The sequence below is a fragment of the Meleagris gallopavo genome, chromosome 20 (genome assembly GCF_000146605.3).
Source record: "Meleagris gallopavo isolate NT-WF06-2002-E0010 breed Aviagen turkey brand Nicholas breeding stock chromosome 20, Turkey_5.1, whole genome shotgun sequence".
NCBI lineage: Eukaryota > Metazoa > Chordata > Aves > Galliformes > Phasianidae > Meleagris > Meleagris gallopavo.
This window is the reverse complement of record NC_015030.2, coordinates 3987828-4009132: the sequence shown is the minus strand read 5'-3', so window position 1 is coordinate 4009132 and position 21305 is coordinate 3987828. Positions and strand designations below refer to the sequence as shown.

General features: G+C 43.0%; 1 protein-coding gene across 1 annotated transcript in view; it reads left to right on the top strand.

Annotated features, from left to right (window-relative positions):
• The window catches only part of SEC14L1 (SEC14 like lipid binding 1), a 37272-nt gene extending 17629 nt beyond the window's left edge, over nucleotides 1-19643 (top strand). The window contains exons 3-16 of the mRNA XM_010721272.3: nucleotides 3422-3571; nucleotides 3657-3788; nucleotides 5252-5380; nucleotides 5633-5867; nucleotides 6534-6643; nucleotides 7100-7289; nucleotides 9822-9910; nucleotides 10823-10893; nucleotides 11557-11728; nucleotides 12009-12143; nucleotides 14279-14413; nucleotides 14858-15109; nucleotides 16128-16306; nucleotides 16848-19643. Of these exons, the coding sequence (XP_010719574.1) occupies nucleotides 3422-3571; nucleotides 3657-3788; nucleotides 5252-5380; nucleotides 5633-5867; nucleotides 6534-6643; nucleotides 7100-7289; nucleotides 9822-9910; nucleotides 10823-10893; nucleotides 11557-11728; nucleotides 12009-12143; nucleotides 14279-14413; nucleotides 14858-15109; nucleotides 16128-16306; nucleotides 16848-16953 (2085 nt within the window). The 3' untranslated portion in view covers nucleotides 16954-19643. The remainder of the gene's footprint in view (nucleotides 1-3421; nucleotides 3572-3656; nucleotides 3789-5251; nucleotides 5381-5632; nucleotides 5868-6533; nucleotides 6644-7099; nucleotides 7290-9821; nucleotides 9911-10822; nucleotides 10894-11556; nucleotides 11729-12008; nucleotides 12144-14278; nucleotides 14414-14857; nucleotides 15110-16127; nucleotides 16307-16847) is intronic.
• The last annotated feature ends 1662 nt before the right edge of the window (nucleotides 19644-21305 follow it).

Genomic DNA, 21305 nt, shown 5'->3' with positions numbered 1-21305 from the left:
AGCTGCAGACCGTGTGCTCTGCTGCCCTCCTGACTTCTGCTACATACGGGGATTTCCACTTAAGCTCTTTGTTAAAGGTGACAGAACAGAAGAGTTCAGCGAAGTAACATCCTGCGTGCATTTAGTCCCAGAGCAGCAGCAATATTGCCTCAGCTGCTTTGCTTTTGAGGGAATAATTGGCTTTTGTGATTGTATCTGTACAGTGCAGTTGCAGTGCTGAGAGGAAGGTGTGTAACACCTAATGATTAGATTTGTAAAGAGAGACCTATCATATAGGGAAAACACAGTGGCATCTTATAATGTACACCCTGCTTTATCAGGCTGCTAAAGAAGTATTGGATAACACAATTTAGTTATTTCCTGCCCACAAAGCTGGACTTGAGACAATTTCTTTTTTAAAACACCTCAATAATACAGAACAAATCAGTTCTATTACAAGCAGAGAAGCAGCATTTGGTATTTTTTATGTTCTCTCGCTCTTCTAATAGCTCCAGTTCTGGCAATACATGTGCTGCTTTGACCCACGTGTCTCTTATTGATTGCTGTGCCGTTCTTACACTGCAGGTTTTCTTCTGTTGATCTGTGATGCAAAGGAAAATCTCTCAGTATCCTATAGTCAGTACAGCTTTTCCTGCCTGCTCTGCACTGTGAGAGAACTGTTTGCCACGCGTGGAAGAGACGGCAGTGCTTAAATCAGATAGAAAATGTTGATGTGGCTGCAGTTTGTTGTAATTGCACATATAATCATGCTGCAATAATTCTCCTCAAACGATGCTGTGCTGAGGAATGATGCATTACAAGAGCTGGTGGCACACAACTTGAATAGAACCAGCCTGACTTCAGAGCCCAATGAATCTGACTGTGAGCAGCTCTCAATACTGTGTGCACGTTCTTTAGGGAAGAAAAGCTCTGGGGTTGCTGTTAATCTCTTTGAAACTTTCAAGTACTTTGTTGCTGTAAGCACCGAGCTTGCCAACTTCTGACGTTAATTATTTTGTTCTCTTCCAAACTGAATGCATTCAGCTCAGTCCTGCCTTTCAGAACAACAAATTCTTGGCTCTTTTTTTTTTTTTTTGCTTGCAGTTCAATAAACCCTTCCAACAGGTAATGTTGCAATTTGCAAGCGTTCACAGGGCAAATGAGGAGCTTTCTGAGGACTGAGATGAGAAATGCATCAATATGTGCAATCAGTGAGACAGCAGAGGCTTATAGGGGCTCCTCAGTGGGGATGTTTCATTGTCGTATATAGTAGCAACAAACAAAACCCCTTCAAAAATAGAGAGAAATGCTAGATGTTTCATAAGCTGAGGAAGAAGTGGCTAATTGTTGTTACCAAGTCCTCAAATGGAATCATAGGATAGAATCATAGAATGGCCTGGGTTGAAAAGGAGCACAACGCTCATCCAGTTCCAACCCCCTGCTATGTGCAGGTCGCCAACCAGCAGCCCAGGCTGCCCAGAGCCACATCCAGCCTGGCCTTGAAAATAAAAACCAGCAAATCCATGCAGTTGCAGTAGTGATTAAATTAATTCTGAATGCTGGGGCTTTGTTATTCAGTGAGAGGGCTGAGGCACTCCTGGACGACCACAAAAACACAGGGGCTTTGTTCAAAAGCAGACCTTCATCACACACGTAAGCAAACTCTTGTAGTGTTTTAACAGGACCAGTCCTCCCTTAGAACTGTGAAAGGTTTTTGCTCCATGCTGTAGCTGCTGTGTTGCAGCACTTACCCTCTGCCACTTCTGTCACTGTCTCTGAGCTCAGGAGTTGTTTCTCTTCCTTAAACAAAACCAGCTGTGCGCGAATGAGAGGTTGGGAGAAAGGAGTGTGTGTGTATTCATTCTGGTTGTATTTAGAGTGGGTTACAGAGGAGCTTTATGAACTCAGGGCGGTCTTGCTGCAAAAATGGTTTAAAAAATATTAATGAAGAGGAGAAAAGCTGACGTTGTTTCAGTGCATTGCACTGCTGTCACCACAGCAACGCTGCTGCAATTGAATCTGGTAGCAAACTAAGTATTTTTATTCTTATAAGAGGAGAATTAAGAGACCTTTTCTCTCCCAGGGCCGTGGTTGCATGCTTTCTGCAGCTGCTGCTTATTTTCTTCCACACCCTCTCCCTGCTGATGCTGTTCCTGTGCTGCTGTCCAGCTATATTAAGAGCAGTTAAGAAGATTTAAAAGAACAAAGTGCATATTTTAGCTCTTTTTAAAGGCTTTTGTTTCACGCTTGGCTCTCGGATTTCTGCACTGGGGCGCCTTGCACCTCCTGCCTCTTTACCATAGCCAAGGTTTTGAGTCTAATGGCAAAGAGGAAAGAATTCACTGTTTGGAAAAGAGGGTAAAACATTGGTGATATCACTGCCCTTCATGAGAGGGAAGCAGAGGGATACCAGTGGCTATGAAAAGGAGAAGATAACAGTGATGTTGTACCCTCCAGTCATGGTTGGCTCTAAAACTAAAATTCAGCAGTGTTCTTAGTGCAGATAACTCCCTTTTTATTTTTTATTTTTAACCTGTGTTACTGATTCTAGATTTTAAACTATATCTGAATGTGCTTAATTTAATTCTATCTTCCTTATGTGTGTGAAGTATTTAAGGGATCAACTCACTTATATGACTCTGTCCTGTAACCGGAGGCACAGCTATTGCTGTCTGGCACGGTGGCAAAAAGTTCCAATTGCCAAAAGTGTGACATGGCCTTGTCTTATTGGAAAGGGTCATCGTATGTTGTAACATAACTGTGCTGTGAAATCATCATTTGCTCCATCCATCCCTGAAGGTGTTCAAGGCCAGGCTGGATGGGGCCCTGGCAGCCTGGTCTGGTATGAAATGTGGAGGTTGGTGGCCCTGCATGTGGTGGGGGGTTGGAGCTTCGTGATCCTTGAGGTCCCTTCCAACCCAGTCCAGTCTGCGATCGTGAATACTCCATGCATAGGGAACTTGAGAGCTCCACTAGCTTAAGAAATAGGCTCTGAAATGTTTTTATTAGACCTCTGGGAGCTGTGTGGAAAACCCTGTAGACAGCTTGGTGAAACACCAATAATTAACGTGAGGGGTTTTCTAATCCAACATGTAATTGTTTTTGTCTTGTGGTATTTTAGAACTAGAGAGTCTTATTTTCCTGTTATTGCTGACAAGTGGGTTGTTATGTGTAACAGGCAGTTTCCTTTTGGGGGGAAGGGTGGGGAAGGGCCATGATTTGTGTGTTGTTTTACTCAAGTAGGGCTATGTTAAGAACATATTAAATGCTTTGCTTGGAATGAACTCTGATCTTTCCACTATAACATGGATGCCAGGAGGGATCCCTTCTGCAAAAGGTATCAATGGTCTTTTGCCTTCAGATGCTGGTGATGTCAGTGAAGGAACCCTATCCACACCCTCAAGACTTAACTGTGATGACAGCTTTTCTTTTTCTGTTGTAGGCTTATGAGAGGAGGTTTCCTACGTGCCCACTGATTCCTATGTTTGTAGCCAGCGACACCGTGAGTGAATATAAGAGTGAGGATGGAGCCATCCATGTGATCGAACGGCGCTGTAAGCTGGATATAGATGCACCACGGCTGTTGAAAAAGGTGATTAGGCTTGAAGTGCCTGTTCTTTATGATATAATTTCACATGAATATTATATGTTAACAGAATCTGTGGCATCTTCCTCAGATTGCAGGAGTGGATTACGTCTACTTTGTCCAGAAGAATTCTCTGAACAGACGGGAGAGGACTTTGCATATAGAAGCCTACAATGAAACCTTCTCTAACAGAGTCATTATTAACGAGCACTGCTCCTACACAGTGAGTAACAGGCTGTTGGTGGTGCTACAGATGGAATTAAGTCAGTGTTTAGATTTCAAAACTCAAACAGAAGTTAGGTTGTTCTTGGCTTTTGCCTTGCAAGAAGAAATAACCAACATACCACCGTGAGTGATAATTGTTGTTAGTGTTAAATGTAACACACTTGCTTGAAGAACTGAAACAAGTTTGGCACCCTTTTGCTTGAGCATCTTCTCAGTAGCAGAACACAACAATTTGCTGTGTTTGACAGCTCTGTTTAGGCAGATCTGTGGTCTGTAATAGCAGTGTGAGCCTTGTCAAGGCTGCTGATACCCTGACAGAATTGCTAAAGGAAACTTCAACATAGCTTTATTTGCCTTCTGCTCAGCTCAAATGTTCATCATCGGCAGTGTTTTAACCTAACTCCTTCACTGGTGGCTGGCTTTGGTCTTCAGTGCAGGTGTTTTCTGATACAGAGGAGTGTGGTGGCTTCCTTGCTGCATGTTCTGCTCATGTTTTTTTCTTAATAGCTTAGGAAGTACTCATAGGCTAATATAGCACGTGTTCATAGAAGTAAAACTTCAAATAGATTTTAAAGGTTAAATGCAAGCTAGCAAATGTAACCCTTTTATTTGCACTATAGTTTTTTTTTTTATGTGCAGCCATTATTTTTTCAGTTTTTCACAGAAATGTGGTTGAAAGGTCACTGGAATTCAAAACCACTTGCCACCATTACTTTATTTTATTATGATGATTATTACTCTATTTTTGTTATTAGCTCTCCATTATTTCCATTAAAAATACTCCTCAGTCTGCAGTTGTTCCTGTGGAAGACACTCAAAATTTTAAAAGGCAAGATAGTAGCAAAAGCCTCCCTGATGGTTTGCTGGACCAAATGAGAAGTTTACACTACTTTTCTGTTGCATTATCATAGGAGAACAAAGTAGAATATTTCTCTACCTTGGTACTTTGTAGGTCAAGGAAGGAACAATCTTGCAGTTGTCTGTTGCAAACACGTCTAGACTGCAGTGCTGGGGAATGCTTACACTCTGCTTGCTGCAGTCCTTAAGCTAGCTGGCCTGGTCTGTCAGCTTAACCTGCAGGAACAGAAAGTTCACTGTGGAGCATTTTACTGTGTTCCACGGATACACTACAGTCTCAACTCATATCTACAGTGAGATACTGTTAATTATTTAAACCTGTTGGTCTCTTGTATCTTGGCTCGTGCACTAGGATTTCTCCACCCTTCCCTTTCGTTAGGAACACGTTCTGTTCCAGCAGTGGGGGTTACAGGAGGGCTTCTAAGCCAATTGTTCTTTACTGTTATCTTTTCCCATCTGTATTTTGCAAATGAAGCAAAAGACTGCAAATTCCTCTTGTGTATTTTTGACTCTGTGAACCTGATGAAATGTCATTTGAAGCATTGTGAGGAAAAAGAATACCAAATATATAACTAGATTGTATGACCTCCTTTTAAATATTAGGTTCATCCTGACAATGAAGACTGGACCTGTTTTGAACAGTCAGCAAGTCTGGATATAAAATCTTTTTTTGGTTTTGAAAGCACAGTGGAAAAGATTGCCATGAAGCAGTACACCAGCAATATTAAAAAGGTGAGCTTGCAGCCATGAATTAGGTGCCTGGCTCTAAGTTATGGAAAGATAATGTAACTGCTGCTAAGTAACAGGCTGCTGTGGTCAGAAAGCTGGGCCGGTTACTCTTTAGCCCAGGGCAGTGTGTGTGTGTAGGTCTGTATTTGGAAGTGGAATCTTTAGAGAGGTCTGGCCACATAAAAGGTTTCCAGACCAATCCTTTTTATGTCTAAAGGTATTTTTAGTAGCTGAAGTAAAATCTCCTTTTTAAAGGGAAAGGAAATAATAGAGTACTACCTGAAGCAGCTGGAGGAAGAAGGAATAACCTTTGTTCCTCGCTGGACTCCTCCTGTTGCATGTAAACTGGAGAGCAGCACATCCCACATGAGACGACCAGTTTCACCTGCTATTAATGTGCCAGATTCTGCCACAAAGGAGGGCTTGAACAGTAAGGAGATCCTCAACACCTCAAGCAGCCCCTCAGAGCTTACAGCAGGAACACCTGATGGTATGCTGGTTTGACTTGTTTTAGTGGGATTCTTTGTACTGCAGAGGCTCTTGGCAGCACTGTGCTACTTCTCCTGGGTAGCTGAAAACTTGAACATCAGCTTGAAGAGCTGTTATCAGCTTGTCTTTTTAGTGAATGAAGATCAGAAGAGTGGAGAAGCTCTTCTCTTTGTTCATTAGGTTGCAAATCAGTAGCCGGCATTTTGCCCAGAAATTCTGGGATGGGTTTAACTGCAGCAATAATGAGGAGGAAAGTTCCCTGGTCACAATATTCTGTTCTATCTTCTTTCTGCTGTCAGTAATGGAATTTGGGAAAATTTTTGCACTGGAAGGTCTAGGTCAGAGCTTCTATAATATTTCCAGAAGAATCAAGCCCTATGATTGCTGTGAATTGACAAGTCTGAATATACTGTGGGGGAAAAAAAAAGCTTTTGTAAACGCCTTTTATAAACTTCTTTCTTAGTTGCAGAAGAATGAGTCTTCTCAGTTTAACACGAAGATAACTCTGTTTCTTTGCTCCTCTTTGCGTTGATCAGGGAAATTTCATTCAACTCTGCAAAGAGCACAAAGCCACCACTTCTGTCTCAGATATCAGCATATGAGATCAGTTGCTGTTTTGGTTAGGTCAGTTCAGGACCACTTTAATCACATGTACATCTCTCTTTAGACAAGCTGGATGCAGACTACATCAAACGTTATCTGGGCGACTTGACCCCCATGCAGGAAAGCTGCCTCATTCGGCTCAGACAGTGGCTCCAAGAGACACACAAGGGCAAAGTAAGTTCCTGTTTATTTCTTGTGAGAAAATCTCACAAGAGGAAATCTCTTCTGAGAGAAAACCTGAGGGTTTTCCAGTTGCTTCTGACTTGCTTATCTGTCTCGGTTTCCAGGCCTTCCTGTTACTTAGCAATGAAGTGCAGTCTGTGTTTTGTCTCTACATTCATTTAAATTGGACTAACTTCTTATGCTCATGCAGATGTAAACCACTGTAAGAGCTCATGAAATGTTTATATCCTTCAAATGATAGCACCTGCAATATCTCACAGGCCTTAGGTTTAGTTGCAAAAGAGACTGATTTCCTAGATTAACTTTGTGTGTTCTACACCATCCTCTTGCCCTGGTGCTAAGGTTTTTCAGCTCCTCTTGTTCATCCTTCTGTTCTGCTAGTTTCAAACCTTGAGTACAAAGTTGTGGTGTTTGTTTTTGTTTTGCTGTTTGTGTCCTTTGTAACAGATCCCAAAGGATGAGCACATTTTAAGATTCCTCCGTGCCCGGGATTTCAACATTGATAAAGCAAGAGAGATCCTTTGCCAGTCTCTGACGTGGCGTAAGCAGCACCAGGTAGACTATATTTTAGATACCTGGAATCCTCCTCAAGTACTCCAGGATTACTATGCAGGAGGCTGGCATCATCATGACAAAGGTATGATGGTCTCTGCTGTGGATATAGACCACCCTTTTTGTGTTTGTTTCCTCTGTCAGCTAGAGGTGGCTAGAAAGCTGGATAGGTCTTCTCCATTACTTTGTACTGACCATATTTAAATTCACGTTGCCAACTCCTTAGGTGGTGGGAGCAGACTCCTAGGTCCTAATCCTTGACTAACACCAACATGTTTAACTCTGCTATGCCATTACCTTTAAAAACAATGTAATTGCACTTCTCTACTGCTCTGAGTTGCTTAGAATGGTGTTACGCAAATGCTGAGTGCTCTGTTGTGGTGATTAAGAGATGTTTGTAAATGTGTTTTTTCTAATCAACTTATTTCTGATGTTGGGTAAGTCTGCTCATGGCATACATGCTTATTTGGCATTACAGTCAGCTTAATGAAGAGAAGTGGGATGTTGCAGAAACACCAAATAGAGCGGGTTTATTTAAGATGGGAGGAAACTCTGGTTGAATTTGTATTTGTATGTATGTATTTGGCATGGCCAAATCTTTAAAACATGGAATACTATACATGATGTGCTCCCTTGTCCCTCAGCTGCCTTTATTGTGCACTGGTCTTGTTGCACAATAAATGAAATGTTTTGGAACTCATTGCTTGAGGCGTGCTGGGCTCTGTAGATAAGGAAATGGTCTCTTACTCTGAGCTATCTCTGTCCTTCTGCTGTAGACCTTTCCCCACTAGGCACCATTGTTTCTGCCAATTCTTCCTGTTACAGAGTAGATAACAGGAAGCTGTCTGCAGTCCTGGCCAGGAGGACACAGCAGAAGCTTTATTGCTGTAAAGAGAAGGAGCCTGAATGGCTCTGCCCTGCTGCTCTGGGTTGGACAGACTCGAACTTAGAAAGTGGAAATTGAGAATATGATCATAAAGATTGTAGGAAAAAGAATTGTGGATCCATCCCCCCTTTCTGTCACTCCTTGTCCTTGCTCTCCAGACACACAACAGGCTGCTGCCAGTGAGCAGGAAGGTGCAAAACAGCTGAGTTGTTACCGATCTTCAGCATTGTGAACTTCATGTGCCTCTCCCTTTCTCCTCGGTTTCTTTGTCCTTCTCTGGGCCATTCCCTCAATAGTAGCAGGGCTGTCAATAATGGAAACAGACTTGAAAAACCGAGCAATTCTGTACGATTTAAAACTTTAATGGGCAGCTTTTTAAAAAAATCCTCTTATCCAGTATTGCTCCTTCCCTCCCACATAAGCAAGATGTGCCAAACATAAGCTAGCAGAATTCTGCATAGTTCTTAGTGCTAAAACAGAGGCAAAGTGTGCTGTCTCAAAGAAGCTGTCAGTGCAAAAGTTAATATCTTGGCTTTCAGTTAGCACAGTGTTTCTTTACATGAGTGGCTTTTAGAGTGTCAAGAGTGCTTGAGTCAAATGTTTATTTAAATGATTAAGCTTGAATTAAATATACAAGGCTGTCAATTGAGCCTTCATGTGTCATTTGGGTGGAGGAAGGTTAGTAAACTATTTAGTTTTGCATGCGTGTGCATCTGTGAGGGAGGGGCACCTACTAGGAAGCTTAGCTGCTTTTTTGTGTGGCGTTTCAAAAACCAAACAAGATAAGTGTGTGCTGGTGTTAAAACAATATTGTTTTTCAGACCATCAGATTAAATATCAGCTGACCCTGTGAACTTTCATGCAGCAGTGTCCTTGCTAAATAAGCAACGTGGTTTGGCTCTGCAATTTGTTTTTAATATTGCATATCCTGACGGTTTCTTTCCTCGACTCCTAAAGGACTTCATGATAATTTGCTATTCTGTTTGCAGTTGTTAAGTGATAAAAACAGACATACAGGCTTGAGGGAGATTTTTATAGAGAAAGCTGCCTTTTTTTGCTGATTTCCTTTTTTTTTTTAATAGCATATTTAGTTCTATAAGTTGGTGATTATTAGCTTGTGTACTAGAATAAGTGGAGCAAAGCTTAACAAATACATCGGGTCCTTGGGAGGAGGATGGAAACTAGTTCAGACAACTAGCTCCTATTATAAAGAACCAGCAGCCTTTCTTAAATTCAGATAATGCAGCTGTTAAACTTAGTGCTGCTGTATCCTGGGACAGTAGCAGCATACTGTGGCAAGAGGACTGTGAAAAGGCAACCTCTTGAATACAGAGGGTCATCTGAAGCTGATCCCTGGATCAAAGCCTGTGTTCTCCAGGCTCAGACTGCATAAGGGAGGCTGTCGTGATATAGCTGGAAGGTGTGACTTCAAATACTCAGAAAGCAAAACTGGAGGCTAACATTTTGTTTCTTTAGCTCTCGGCGCTTAGTGTAGCATCTGTCCAAAGTGGTTGCTGTAAGCAGTTCATTGACTGGTGATCTTGTGGTATAACTGGGCAGGGTTAAGCTCATATTGCCATCTATTCCAGGTCCTCCTCCTTCCACTTGTACAACAAAGTTAGAACTGAATATGGCTCGTTTCCATTTGGATTTTTAGCGTAAAGCTGCTTCACTCTTGTATTTATTACTGTAAAAATATGTTATGTTGATGTAATTGTCCTTGTTACTCAGATGGCCGCCCGCTGTACGTGCTGAGGCTGGGACAGATGGATACCAAAGGCTTAGTGAGGGCTCTTGGGGAAGAGGCCTTGCTTCGATACGTAAGTATTTTTGGAGCCAGCAAGTTGCTAACAATGTGATATTTTCATTTAGAAACTTCCTTTTCTGCCAGAACATCCATCACACTGGATATTTTGATGTACTCTCTGTCCGTCTGTTTTCAGTTTGAATACATCTGAAAGCTCCTGGTCTTCTGCATTCTTTCCAACTGCAAACCGATGGTGGAAAGGCGTAGTTCTTGGCAGCTCCTGTAGTTATTGGTTAGCACTCTTGTGGATTCTTCTGCAGTTTGTGTGCTGCTTCAAACTTAAGTCTCTGCACTTGTGCGGAAGAGAAAATAACATGCTCAGACTTTTTCAAGACTTTATCACGAGGGTTAGAACAACTTATTTTTAAAGGAAGAATACTTACTTTTAATGTTACCTTTTCTAAAGGCAGCACTCGTACTGTTACTGTGGATTTTCTGTTTCTAGGCAGAAGGCTTGCAGAATTCCAGGTTTTCAATAGTAATGACAGTCATAGCCACAGTAACCTCTAGATACAGGGGCTGGATTTCATTTTTCTTCTCCAGTAGCCTTTCCAGCACATATTGTTTACCTGTTCCTGGTTTTAAGGAAAGACACATTTATTCTTCAGCAAGATCAACCAGTGAAGTGAACACAATAATCACTAGTTCGTTCATTGGAGATAGGTGGGCAGTTGGACTGGATGACCTTAGAGGTCTTTTCCAACCTTGGTGTTCTGTGATTCTTTGGAGGGGGAAAAATGATGCCAAGTTAAGTACTACATTTTTATGTAATTTTTCAGGAAAATCAATCATATGTTATAATTTTTCACTTAAGTCTGTGCTGATTTGAGCTTGTAGTTTTAATTAGATTTGGTTGAACACTTTTTTTTCATTATCCTTCCTACTGAGCGTCAGACTGCCTTCTCATGACAATTTTCTTGTGCAGGTTCTCTCCATAAATGAAGAAGGTCTGAGGCGATGTGAAGAGAATACAAAAGTGTTTGGCAGACCAATAAGGTAAAAAACATCAATTATAAATCTGCTTTTCAGGAATTACCAAGTATCACTGTGGGGGTGAGGAGGGTGGGATGACATTGTGCATTGTAATGCTTCTGAGTTCCATTTATTAAATGGACCAAGCAAAGGGCAGTCTGTGTTTCACATACAGTTAGAAGCACAGCTACTGTTAACTGAGACCTGCCCTAATTACCACTTGAGTGACTTCCAAGCCTGATGGAAGCATGACACTTGCTAAAGGGCTACATATGAAACAGCAAACACTTCTTTCTTTTTAACATTGCACGTGGTTTCATGGATGCGAGCTGGTACAGCACAGCTGTACATCTTGAGTCTGTGCCCAGGGTGAGAAGAGAGCTTGGAAAATAAACAAAGCACATGCTAAAGCTCGGTATTTTGTCTGAAGAACACATTTAATCCTATAAAAAAAGCTTCTCTTCCTGAGATCTCATAGCAGAGCTAGCTTTGAGTTGTAATCACACTTTTACATGCAGTGGAGTCCGGGGTACTGGACGTGTGCATAAGACACATGAAATGGATATAAATAAATGCATCTCATTTGCCCCTGTGCAGGCTGAAATCTGTCTTCCCACCTGAACCAGCAAGTAGAATATTTTTTCTGCCATGTGAGACTTATTTTTCCTTTCTGTCTCTAAAATTTAGCTCTTGGACCTGTCTAGTAGATCTAGAAGGCTTAAACATGCGGCATTTATGGAGGCCTGGTGTCAAAGCATTGCTAAGAATCATTGAGGTGGTAGAAGCTAATTACCCTGAGACTTTGGGTCGTCTTCTTATCTTGAGAGCACCTCGAGTATTCCCAGTTCTTTGGACACTGGTATGTTTTTAATTCAAGGTCTTTCTCAATGCTCTCAGTACTCTGCTCTGCATTTGTAGTTTGTAAAAGCACTTTTGGGCTTTATAGACAGTAAATGTTTCCTTTGGATGTGTGTCTTTCATAGGATTCTTGGAATGGATTTAGAACTCTTTTTAAACTTTATTATATAGCCACTGAATTTAGCTAAAAAGCTATGGTGTGAATTTTCATAACAAAGGTAGTAACACTTCCTCAAGACAAACTTGGGAACCTGATCTATTCTATTTTTCTTCATTTATAGGTTAGTCCATTCATTGATGACAACACTAGAAAGAAATTCCTTATTTATGCTGGAAATGACTACCAGGGCCCTGGGGGATTGCTGGATTACATCGATAAAGAAATTATTCCTGACTTTCTTGGTGGAGAGTGCATGGTATGAATTTAAACTAGTGCATATAGAGACTTACTTGTGGGTTGGGTTTTTTTCCCCTCACTCCTCTAAACAAAGAAGCCTGTTGGTTTTGGTCAGAATTCAAAAGGAAGCCTTTGAAGAGGAGAACTGAATTCCAAGCTTTGGAGCCACAGTGGCTGACGGTGGCCATTGTGTGACCACAGTTCTTGACCTTAGCATTTGTTGTGTTCAGTATAGGTGCCTGGAGCTGTGTGTGGTTCTGTTGTTTGCATCTTTGTGAGGGCGTAAGATGCAGTGTAAGATCTTTTATTTCCTCTTCGTGGCAGCAAGATGAAAGGTTAGCTATAGCCAGTGTGCTAGACTATGCCATTTTATGGTCTGCCATCATCCCAAGATTTCAAATATTCTGTAGATTCAGAAGTATCCTTACCAGTCTGCTAGAGGAGCAAAAGTCACCATCTATTGTCTATTGTCACCATCAGGAGCCAAATCATACCACTGATTAAACATGCCAAAATGATTCTGTGCCCATCTAGGAGCTGTTCATTTCTTTTCTCACTTAACAGTGTATCAATAGTGGTCTCAACTGTCCAAAAAAAGTTGATGGTCAAAGAATACTCTGACATGCATGGGCCCAACTGAAAATATTTCATTTTAACTACCAGATCTCATTGGCCATGTCACTACCAACAAATCAGAAAAGCCTGCATCATCTGAACAAACTGACTGGTACCATAAGGAGCACAAGGAGGTGGCCCAGCTGCTAGCAGGGCTTAACAAACACCTGAATCTCATACGTGCAATACGTTGGGATCTGTGCTGACCACATCAAACTGAAAACAATGTTTTGCTGGAGTGTACTGCAATTTCTCAGTCTCGTGTCACGTGCCTTAACAGCTGCTTCCTACGTGGGCTGTAGGTGTCAATCAGATCCATCAACAGAACATACAACAGTGCTTTAAGATATTTTTTTTTGCTCCATGATGTTTCTGACTGCCAACTTGTTTGTTTCACTGCAACTCAGGCACTTTCTGAAGCTTCCATCACTGTAACATTTAGATTTTGTTTGATTGGCTTATTGTTAGCTTTTTGTACTCAGCTGTGTTAAAACATGATAATTCCAGGCTTGCTTATTAAACCCCTGCTAACATTTTCTAGATTAATTTCTGCACTGTTCTTGAGAATGCATCTAGTTCTTCTCAATTGCAGTCTCATACTACAATGGAGCACTGCTAGATGCTTTAGAGTAGGCCATATGTTTATGTTCAGTGGGCTGCTTTTTATAGCAGCAGTAGCTTTCAGTGGAGAGTTTGTACTGTGTAATTCAGAGCTTGAGAAGTGGGTAAAATCTACTGCCTGAGTAAACAGAAGTGAAGGTTACCAGAAAGCAAATTGCTGCAATGCTTCCTGCTGGTCACAGGCAATAACAGGGTCTTTTTCTTCTTTACTTCGGGATGTTTGGACAAAAAAGACTTCTCGAAGGTTCTTTCAATTCTCTCCTGTAATTCAGTTATGGAATATTTCTGCTGCCCCAAACACTTCTATGGAACCTGTTCCTGAGCAGAGTGTTGTCAAACTTTGTTGCTGGAGGCTTCTTAATAAAGAACTGTGCTGCAGGATGTTGTGTAATCAGTTCCAGTACTCAACTGTCAAGACAGCTGTGACTTGAAAACTGTTACCTTCTTCACTGCAATATCTTTTTGCCTTGTTTGGAAACTTACTGTGTCTCTCCTCCATCTTTAGTCCTTGGGTTCAGCTACATCAGTTCCTCCAGGTCTCTGTGGGTTCAATTTTTTTCAATTCTGAATTGCTATAATCATGATTTTTAAGTGGCTCCTGCATGTCTTCAGCATAGGGCAGCCTGAGTGATGACAATACCACTTGCACAGATGTTTTCTGTAAAGGCAGCTCTTGTGTATGAAGTAAAGCTGTTCCTCTGGCATCTGATTCTGCAAATTTATGCAAGCTATTTATTTATTTTAGTGGTTTGTTCAAAATGTACATGCATATGGTGTGCAAACTCTGACATTGCTTTTAAATTCTGTTCATCTCATTCTTCAAAATGCTTGCTGGCTGCAAGTTGTTTCTGAAACTAGAAGGCAGAGAGAGCAAGGTGGAAAGAGGGGATGCTTCTTAATGGTCATTTATATTTTCAGTGTGAAGTACCAGAGGGTGGGCTGGTTCCCAAGTCCCTGTACCGGACAGCAGAAGAGCTGGAAAATGAAGACATAAAGCTCTGGACTGAAACAATCTACCAGTCTGCAAGTGTCTTCAAAGGAGCTCCCCATGAGGTATGGCTGCAGCCTAGTCTTCCATCTCAGCTCTCTGCTTTGGAGTCTGTCTCCTGAACTGAAAGCGGTTCAGAATGAGATTATTTAGTTGCCCTGCATTCACCTTGTTCTTCTGTAGCTCTGGTATGTTGTCATACTTAGCAGCTGAAGTTTGTGGCCATTTCTGGTATCATCTTGTTGCCATTTAGAAGATATCATTGCTTAGAAGGACGTGGCTCTGAATGGAATGAGCAGCAAAGACAAATAATGTTCTCAGAAGCTACTCAAGAGCTTCTGAAGGTTGTGTGTTAAAATAAGGACGCTCCAGCAGAAGGAAACTTCTATTTAGAATGCCTTCTGACAGTCTAAATTAAGCCCAGCAATAAAAAAGCTCTCTTCTGGTAAGAGTTTCTGCCTTCAGCAAGCAAACTGCTACTGTCTAATAGGACTCTTCTCCTGTCCCAGGTTCTCATTCAGATTGTGGATGCCTCATCTGTGATCACCTGGGATTTTGATGTGTGTAAAGGCGACATTGTTTTTAACATCTTTCATTCCAAGAGAGCCCCACAGCCTCCTAAAAAAGACTCTCTGGGAGCTCACAGTATCACATCTCCTGGTGGGAACAACGTCCAGTTGATAGACAAAGTCTGGCAGCTGGGCCGTGATTACAGCATGGTGGAATCTCCTCTTATCTGCAAAGAAGGGGAAAGCGTGCAGGTAAGGCTACTGAATTATTGTGTGGAAACAGATTGAAGTAGCTCCAGACCTTCATGTTCTCATTCACAGACATTACTGATGGCTGAGTGGTGATTCAGCTCCGGGCTGTCTGCTTGCTTTTGGCCGACATTTCAGCTTCTGTTCTGAGCTGCATGCTTCGTGCAAGGGGGACAGTATTTACATGGGATCTGATGTAAGGGGAGCTTGTATCAGTCTGATAGCGATTGAGACTGAGCAGCAAGGAGCAGAGGAAAGTTACCTAGAACAGTGCATGTGCAGAGCACATCCAGGTGTGCTTTGTGCTGTAGTTATGAGCACTATTTTCTGAGGCAAACATTCTGAAGGATATCCTGGTGTCTTCTCTCAGAAATGAGATTAGTCTGGAAAAAGAAGACTGAGTTGGGTGTTTGTTTCTGTAACAACAATAGGGAGGACCCCGTGGCCAAGGTTCCCAAAATGCTCCGTTATTTCTTTTAATGGCATTTGCAAACCTATTTATGAAGTGTGCTTTTACATGATGCATGTTTACGGTCATCCTCTGCCACCACTACTCCTTACAGCTTGAAATGAGAGTTGAACAGCCTTAATCTAATTGAAAGTGTTATACCTTTGGAAGTATGGACAGTGACTTTTTGAACTACACTTTCTCATTCTGTGAGGCAGAACTTTTTGCTCTTCTCACAGCCATTGATGAAAATAAATGGAGGGGAAAAAAGATTGCTTTAACCAAGGACTTTGTACTTTTAAGTGTATATAAACCCTAACCCCTTGTCACTCTAAGGAGCGGAGGGGGAGGAGGGGGTGAGCAAAAGGCACCTCTGATATTCTGTTACAAATTTATTCTATGTTCAGAGATCCCAGCTGATCAGCATTGCTGGTTGGCTGAGCAGTTGAAATACTGGCACTGGGGGGGACAAAATAAGGGCATATGGGCAGTCTTTCTAAGCTGGGAAAACAAATTGCAAGCGTACAGATCCTTGTGTTAACCAAGTTCCATTTTGGCTGTGGCTGCTTCTAGGGATCGCATGTGACCAGGTGGCCTGGTTTCTATATTCTCCAGTGGAAATTTCATAGCATGCCTGCCTGTGCTGCAACCAACCTGCCTCGTGTGGATGACGTGCTAGCATCTCTGCAGGTCTCCTCTCACAAATGCAAAGTGATGTACTATACTGAAGTGATAGGATCTGAAGATTTCAGGTATGTCTGGCCAGGGATCGTAAAGGGCAGCCCATGTCAAACCCTTTTGATGCTACTATCAAGTCCACTTAAGTAGAAATAAATTGTAAGGGCTTGTATTTCTTAATGGAGCATCGTTAGTGTCATAAAGCAGGCTAAATAACCCTTAGTTGGCATTGGGGGAAAAAGAAGTTAGCAATGGGAGCAAATAATGTCAAAAAGGGACCAATCAGTTATCTCATTCTAATCATCATTTGCTACTTTGCTCTTCCTGGAAAGTACTGTGAGCTGCAAGGCTTGGCAGGTTGTCGTGCTGAAATAGATGCAGCTCAGTATGGAACTGAGTTGGTTCAGTTGTCTGCTACCTGCTGAAACTCAGCCTTATTAAGCAGCATCTCTTCTTTGCAAGGTTTTCTGCTGTCCCCGTGGTAAAGCAGGAAAGCTTTTAAGCACCTGCACCAAAATGATTTTAATTCAGTGTGCAAAGAAATACAATGTAGATACATTGCAGAAAACCAAATCTTGTATGTCTGGAAGCGTACAACTTGGGTTTTTATTGCAGAGGATCTATGACCAGCCTTGAATCAAGCCACAGTGGATTCTCTCAGCTCAGTGCTGCCACCACCTCTTCAAGCCAGTCCCACTCCAGCTCCATGATTTCCAGGTAGTGCCACAACAGATGAAAAGCAATCGGATGAGATGGCCGGACCTTAGCCTGTGGCAGCTGACTGCAATACAACTGGCAATTGTGCAAAAAATAACCAACCCTACCCCCCCATAAAAGCCTTTTGTAGATAGTAAAGTAGCTGTTTGAATTTTAAACTTAGTGTTTTTTGGTCCTTGTAAGATCAAACCTCCTGTCTCTTAACCTGAACCTTTTCCTAACTCAGCCATAAATATTTTTAAGCGTGCTTGCACGAATCCTAACTCTCAACATAAGGGCTCTCCTGGAAGGAAAAATGATCAGTGCATCAGTTAAGATTATTTTTTTAAATTGTATAAATGTTAAAGAGGAAAAAAAAAAAGGAAAACCCTACCAAAAATGCTCCATAATGCATTAGAAATTAACTGCGAATCTCCTGTCAGGACATCTCTTGCCATCTTAAATTCCCTGTGATCTTCCAGTGCTGCAAACTGTTCTCCCATTGCCACTAAGTGATGTCCGAGACGAAGAAAAGCAGTTGCTGGATACTTGACTTTGTGAGTCCATTTTTTTTCAAGGCATGCCCACAGAGCTGTGGGCAGGCAGTGAACACTAATAATACCTTTTGTATGAGCTCTTTTGGGGGAATCTGAGCTCTGGGTGTCGATGGGTTAAAGCAGTTCATTCTTTCCTTGGATTTGTGCTTGAAGCACTATAGAGAGAGAGGCAGAGAGCAGGCTCTCCCTTGCTGATCTAGAATTGGCCTGAGGATTTGTTTCCAGTTCTGTGCTGGAGCTTCACCCCATTTCCTTCGTATGCTCCCCATGAACTCATCTTACTGCAGCTTTGCTATTATGAGAAATCAATGCAGTTTGTTTGCTTCTTAAATCAGCCAAGAGGAGGCACAGGTTACATCCTTCCCGTGCACTTCTCAGTCCCTCCTGCCTCCCATCCTTTTCTGTGTGTGTCAGAAGCAGAGCACTTTAGTTCTAAGCAGCAGAAGCCCTAAAGCAGGCAGGAAGCACAGGGACCTTCATGCTGTGTTACAGTGGCAGACATTCCAAGTTGGTGCCTGCTCAACCATCCTCACTGTTGCTGCTGCCAGCAATGAATTGCCCCTATTCTACCCACACCTCAGCAATCCTACTTGAACTCTTTTGGCTAAAGTTGGTTCAGGTGTTCTCCAACTTTGGGCTGTGTGTCCCAAGCACAGTGAAAGGCACAGAAATGCTGAGCAAAGGGTTGTCAGCAGGTGGCTACAGACCATGGCTGGCAGATTTTTTGCATGGAACACAGCAGCATTTGCTTGCTTAGACCCTGCCTGGTCTGTCTGTTTGAGAGCTAAGCTATTCATCCAGGCAAAAAGGAGCTTCTGTGCTGCTGAAGTCCTCGCTAGGAGGCTGGATTGGCTCTATTAAGTCTTGGGGAGTCGAGGGATGTGGTAGAGGAGCATGCTGAAATCTTGCACTTGGAAAACAGAACTCACTTAAGATAAAAATTCACTGAAGATACTGAATGCCCTGCCTGAGGAAAACTGGTTCCGAGCTGAGTATAAGTGTTTTTATCCTTTTATTATTATTATTATTATTTTTAATATATATAACTCAGAACTTCTGAGAGGTGGCTCCTAATCTGTAACAAGGAGCATCTTTCCTGCAGAACAGTTCTGGCAGTGGAACCCATCAGAGCTAGCAAATGTATTTTACTAATGAATTTTGTGTTGAGGTGCTGGTCTCCTTAAATGGAACCAAACTGCTCAGTTTTGTTTTTTTTTTTATTTATGAACTCAAAAGTTGAGGATGGAGGTTAGACTTGTCATTTGCTGCTGGAGCTGCTGTTGTGTGAGATGGACACCACTGTGTTGTCACACAGCTCCCAGCCTGGGATCTGCACACAGCCACTGCTGTGGTTCTCACACCACCTGTGTGATGTGAGCTGTCTGCCTACGAGGAGCCCAGCTTCCTGGAGAGGTGGTTTGATTTGTGATGTGCAGGAACCAGAATTCCCAGTGCAGCAGTGAGGTCAACTTAATGGCACTCCGCTCTTTGCAAATGCCACTTCCCACCTGCCAGGCTGTAAGGGTAAAGATGGTCCCCTTTCTTTCTTTCTTTTTTTGTTCCTCTTCCTCTCTCACTCCCTCTCAGATGGTGGTTTTGCTGACAACTGTAAGGAAACTGCTACATTCAACACTCCACATGTCTCCAGAGGTGTCTGGCTTTGCAGACCCTTTTTGAGTTGCAGTCACTTCTCAAGTCTGAAGATCTGTTCTGTTTTTCACTTGAGCTGGCTCAAAAGTGACACTCTGGGTTTTTCCTGCTGTAAATCTTAACACTTCTTTTAGAGCTCAAAGCACACAACAGCACAAAGAGCTGGAGGGGATAAAATGCCAGACAAACCATAGTTTATCCTCCTCTAAGCAAAGTGCTGTGGCAATATGACTTGATCATCACAGTCTGACTAATTAATTTCCCATCCCCTGTTCTTTTCTTGTGTGATGTTGTTGTTCTTCTTTCTCTCAGCCAATGGCTCTTCTGTTGGCTTTTTTCCCTGTTACCTGTGTCCATCTGCACTTACCTGTCCGTACTCATGAACTGCATATCAAATTCTGTAAATGTTTTGTATACATAATACCTCATTCTTGGTAATAAAATACAGATAGTCTTTAAAAGATTTTTTTAATTGTTATCAATAATAAATGTGAACTGTTTGGAAGAAGGGGGCCTGAGCTCTTTTATTTTCTTCCTCTGCCTGCAAGGATTGCAGGGCATTAAAGGGAAAGCAAGGCTGTGCTGCTGGGGGAGGCAGGAGGCATAAAGTCTTTGTTGGGAATGGAGACCTGAGTAGGTACAAAGGGTGAGGAAATGTAGGTCTGGAGGAAAAACTATCCCTGCTGGGCCCCATGTAACAGCATCTCATCGGCCCCAGGGCCTGCATACACACAGGTGCACGTTGCTTTGTTTTCTTTACTAGCATCACAGAATTGCTCAGATTGGAAAAGAACTTCAAGATCATCGTGTCTAACTGCAACCTAACCATACTACCCTAACTCTAACAACCCTCTAATTCTTGTTCCTGAACACCACATCCAAATGATTTTTAAACACATTCAGGGATGGTGACTCAACCACCTCCCTGGGCAGCCTATTCCAGAGCTTAACAACCCTTTCTGTAAAGAAGTTCTTCCTGACATCCAACCTAAACCTCCCTTGGTGCAACTTAAGGCCATTTCCCCTCATCCTGTCACCTGCAGTGAGAAGAGATCAACCCCACTCTCACTGCAATCACCTTTCAGGTATTTGAAGAGAGCAATAAGGTCTCCCCTCAGCCTTCTCTTCCCCAGACCAAACAGCCCCAGTTCCTTCAGTCTCTCCTCGTAGGCCATATTCTCTAAGCCCTTTCCCAGCATTGCTGCCTTTCTTTGGACCTGCTCCAGCACCTCCACGTCCTTTCTGTACTGAGGTGCCGAAAACTGAACACAGTACTTGAAGTGGGGCTTCACCAGTGCCGAGTACAGGGGCAGGATGACTTCCCTGGTCCTGCTCACCATTCCTGATCCAAGCCAGGATGCCATTGGCCTTCTTGGCCACTGTCCATCAGCACACCACGGTCCCTTTCTGTGAATAGCCGAAGGGAACAAAATGCTGTGCTGAGGAAGTCCTCTGGTAGCCCTGAGCTCTTCTGGAGGACAGCACTCCATGCCCAGCACTGTGCTCCCTGCAGTGCTGTACGGGGCTCCAGCTGCACAGGGCTGAGGGCTGGGAGTTTCTTTAAACTGAAATTAGCAGTGTAGAGATACGTTCGTTTGGGTTTTTTCCACCTCTATTAAAAATAAAAGCTCACTGATCCCCACAGCTCCCATATGGGGCTTTGCTAATGCTCTGTCCCCAGGCGCGGGGTCCAGAGGCTCTATGCTGGATTATGGCTGCTTTGCAGACCCCCCCCAACGTCCCCTGCTCGGCTGGGAGGCTGCGGCTCACACGTGGGCAGCTCTGCTCTCCGTCCGGCAGACAAAGCTGTGCTGTTTTTAAAGCAGCAGCCGGTAAATGTCAGCCTGCGGGTTTTACAACGGCAGCAGTCGGAGCGGTGCCGGAACACCCATTTAGGGCTGTTCCTGCTTTTATCCGAGCTGTAAGGCTGCTAAAAGAGAACCCTGAGCCAGTTGGGGTGCAGGCACTGAGAAATAAAAGCTTGGCGTTTTCCACATTCAGCCGCTTTCTTTCCATCCCCCACCCCCGGAAAAGTGAAACGAACAAAACCCAACACACCCCATCACCCCCCACCCCCGCCTCTTTTTCCCGCCCCCCGTTTCCCGCCGCCTTTTGCACTCGGCCCGCTGCCGAGGGGCGGGGCCATATCCTGCGCAGCCGCAGGAGGGCG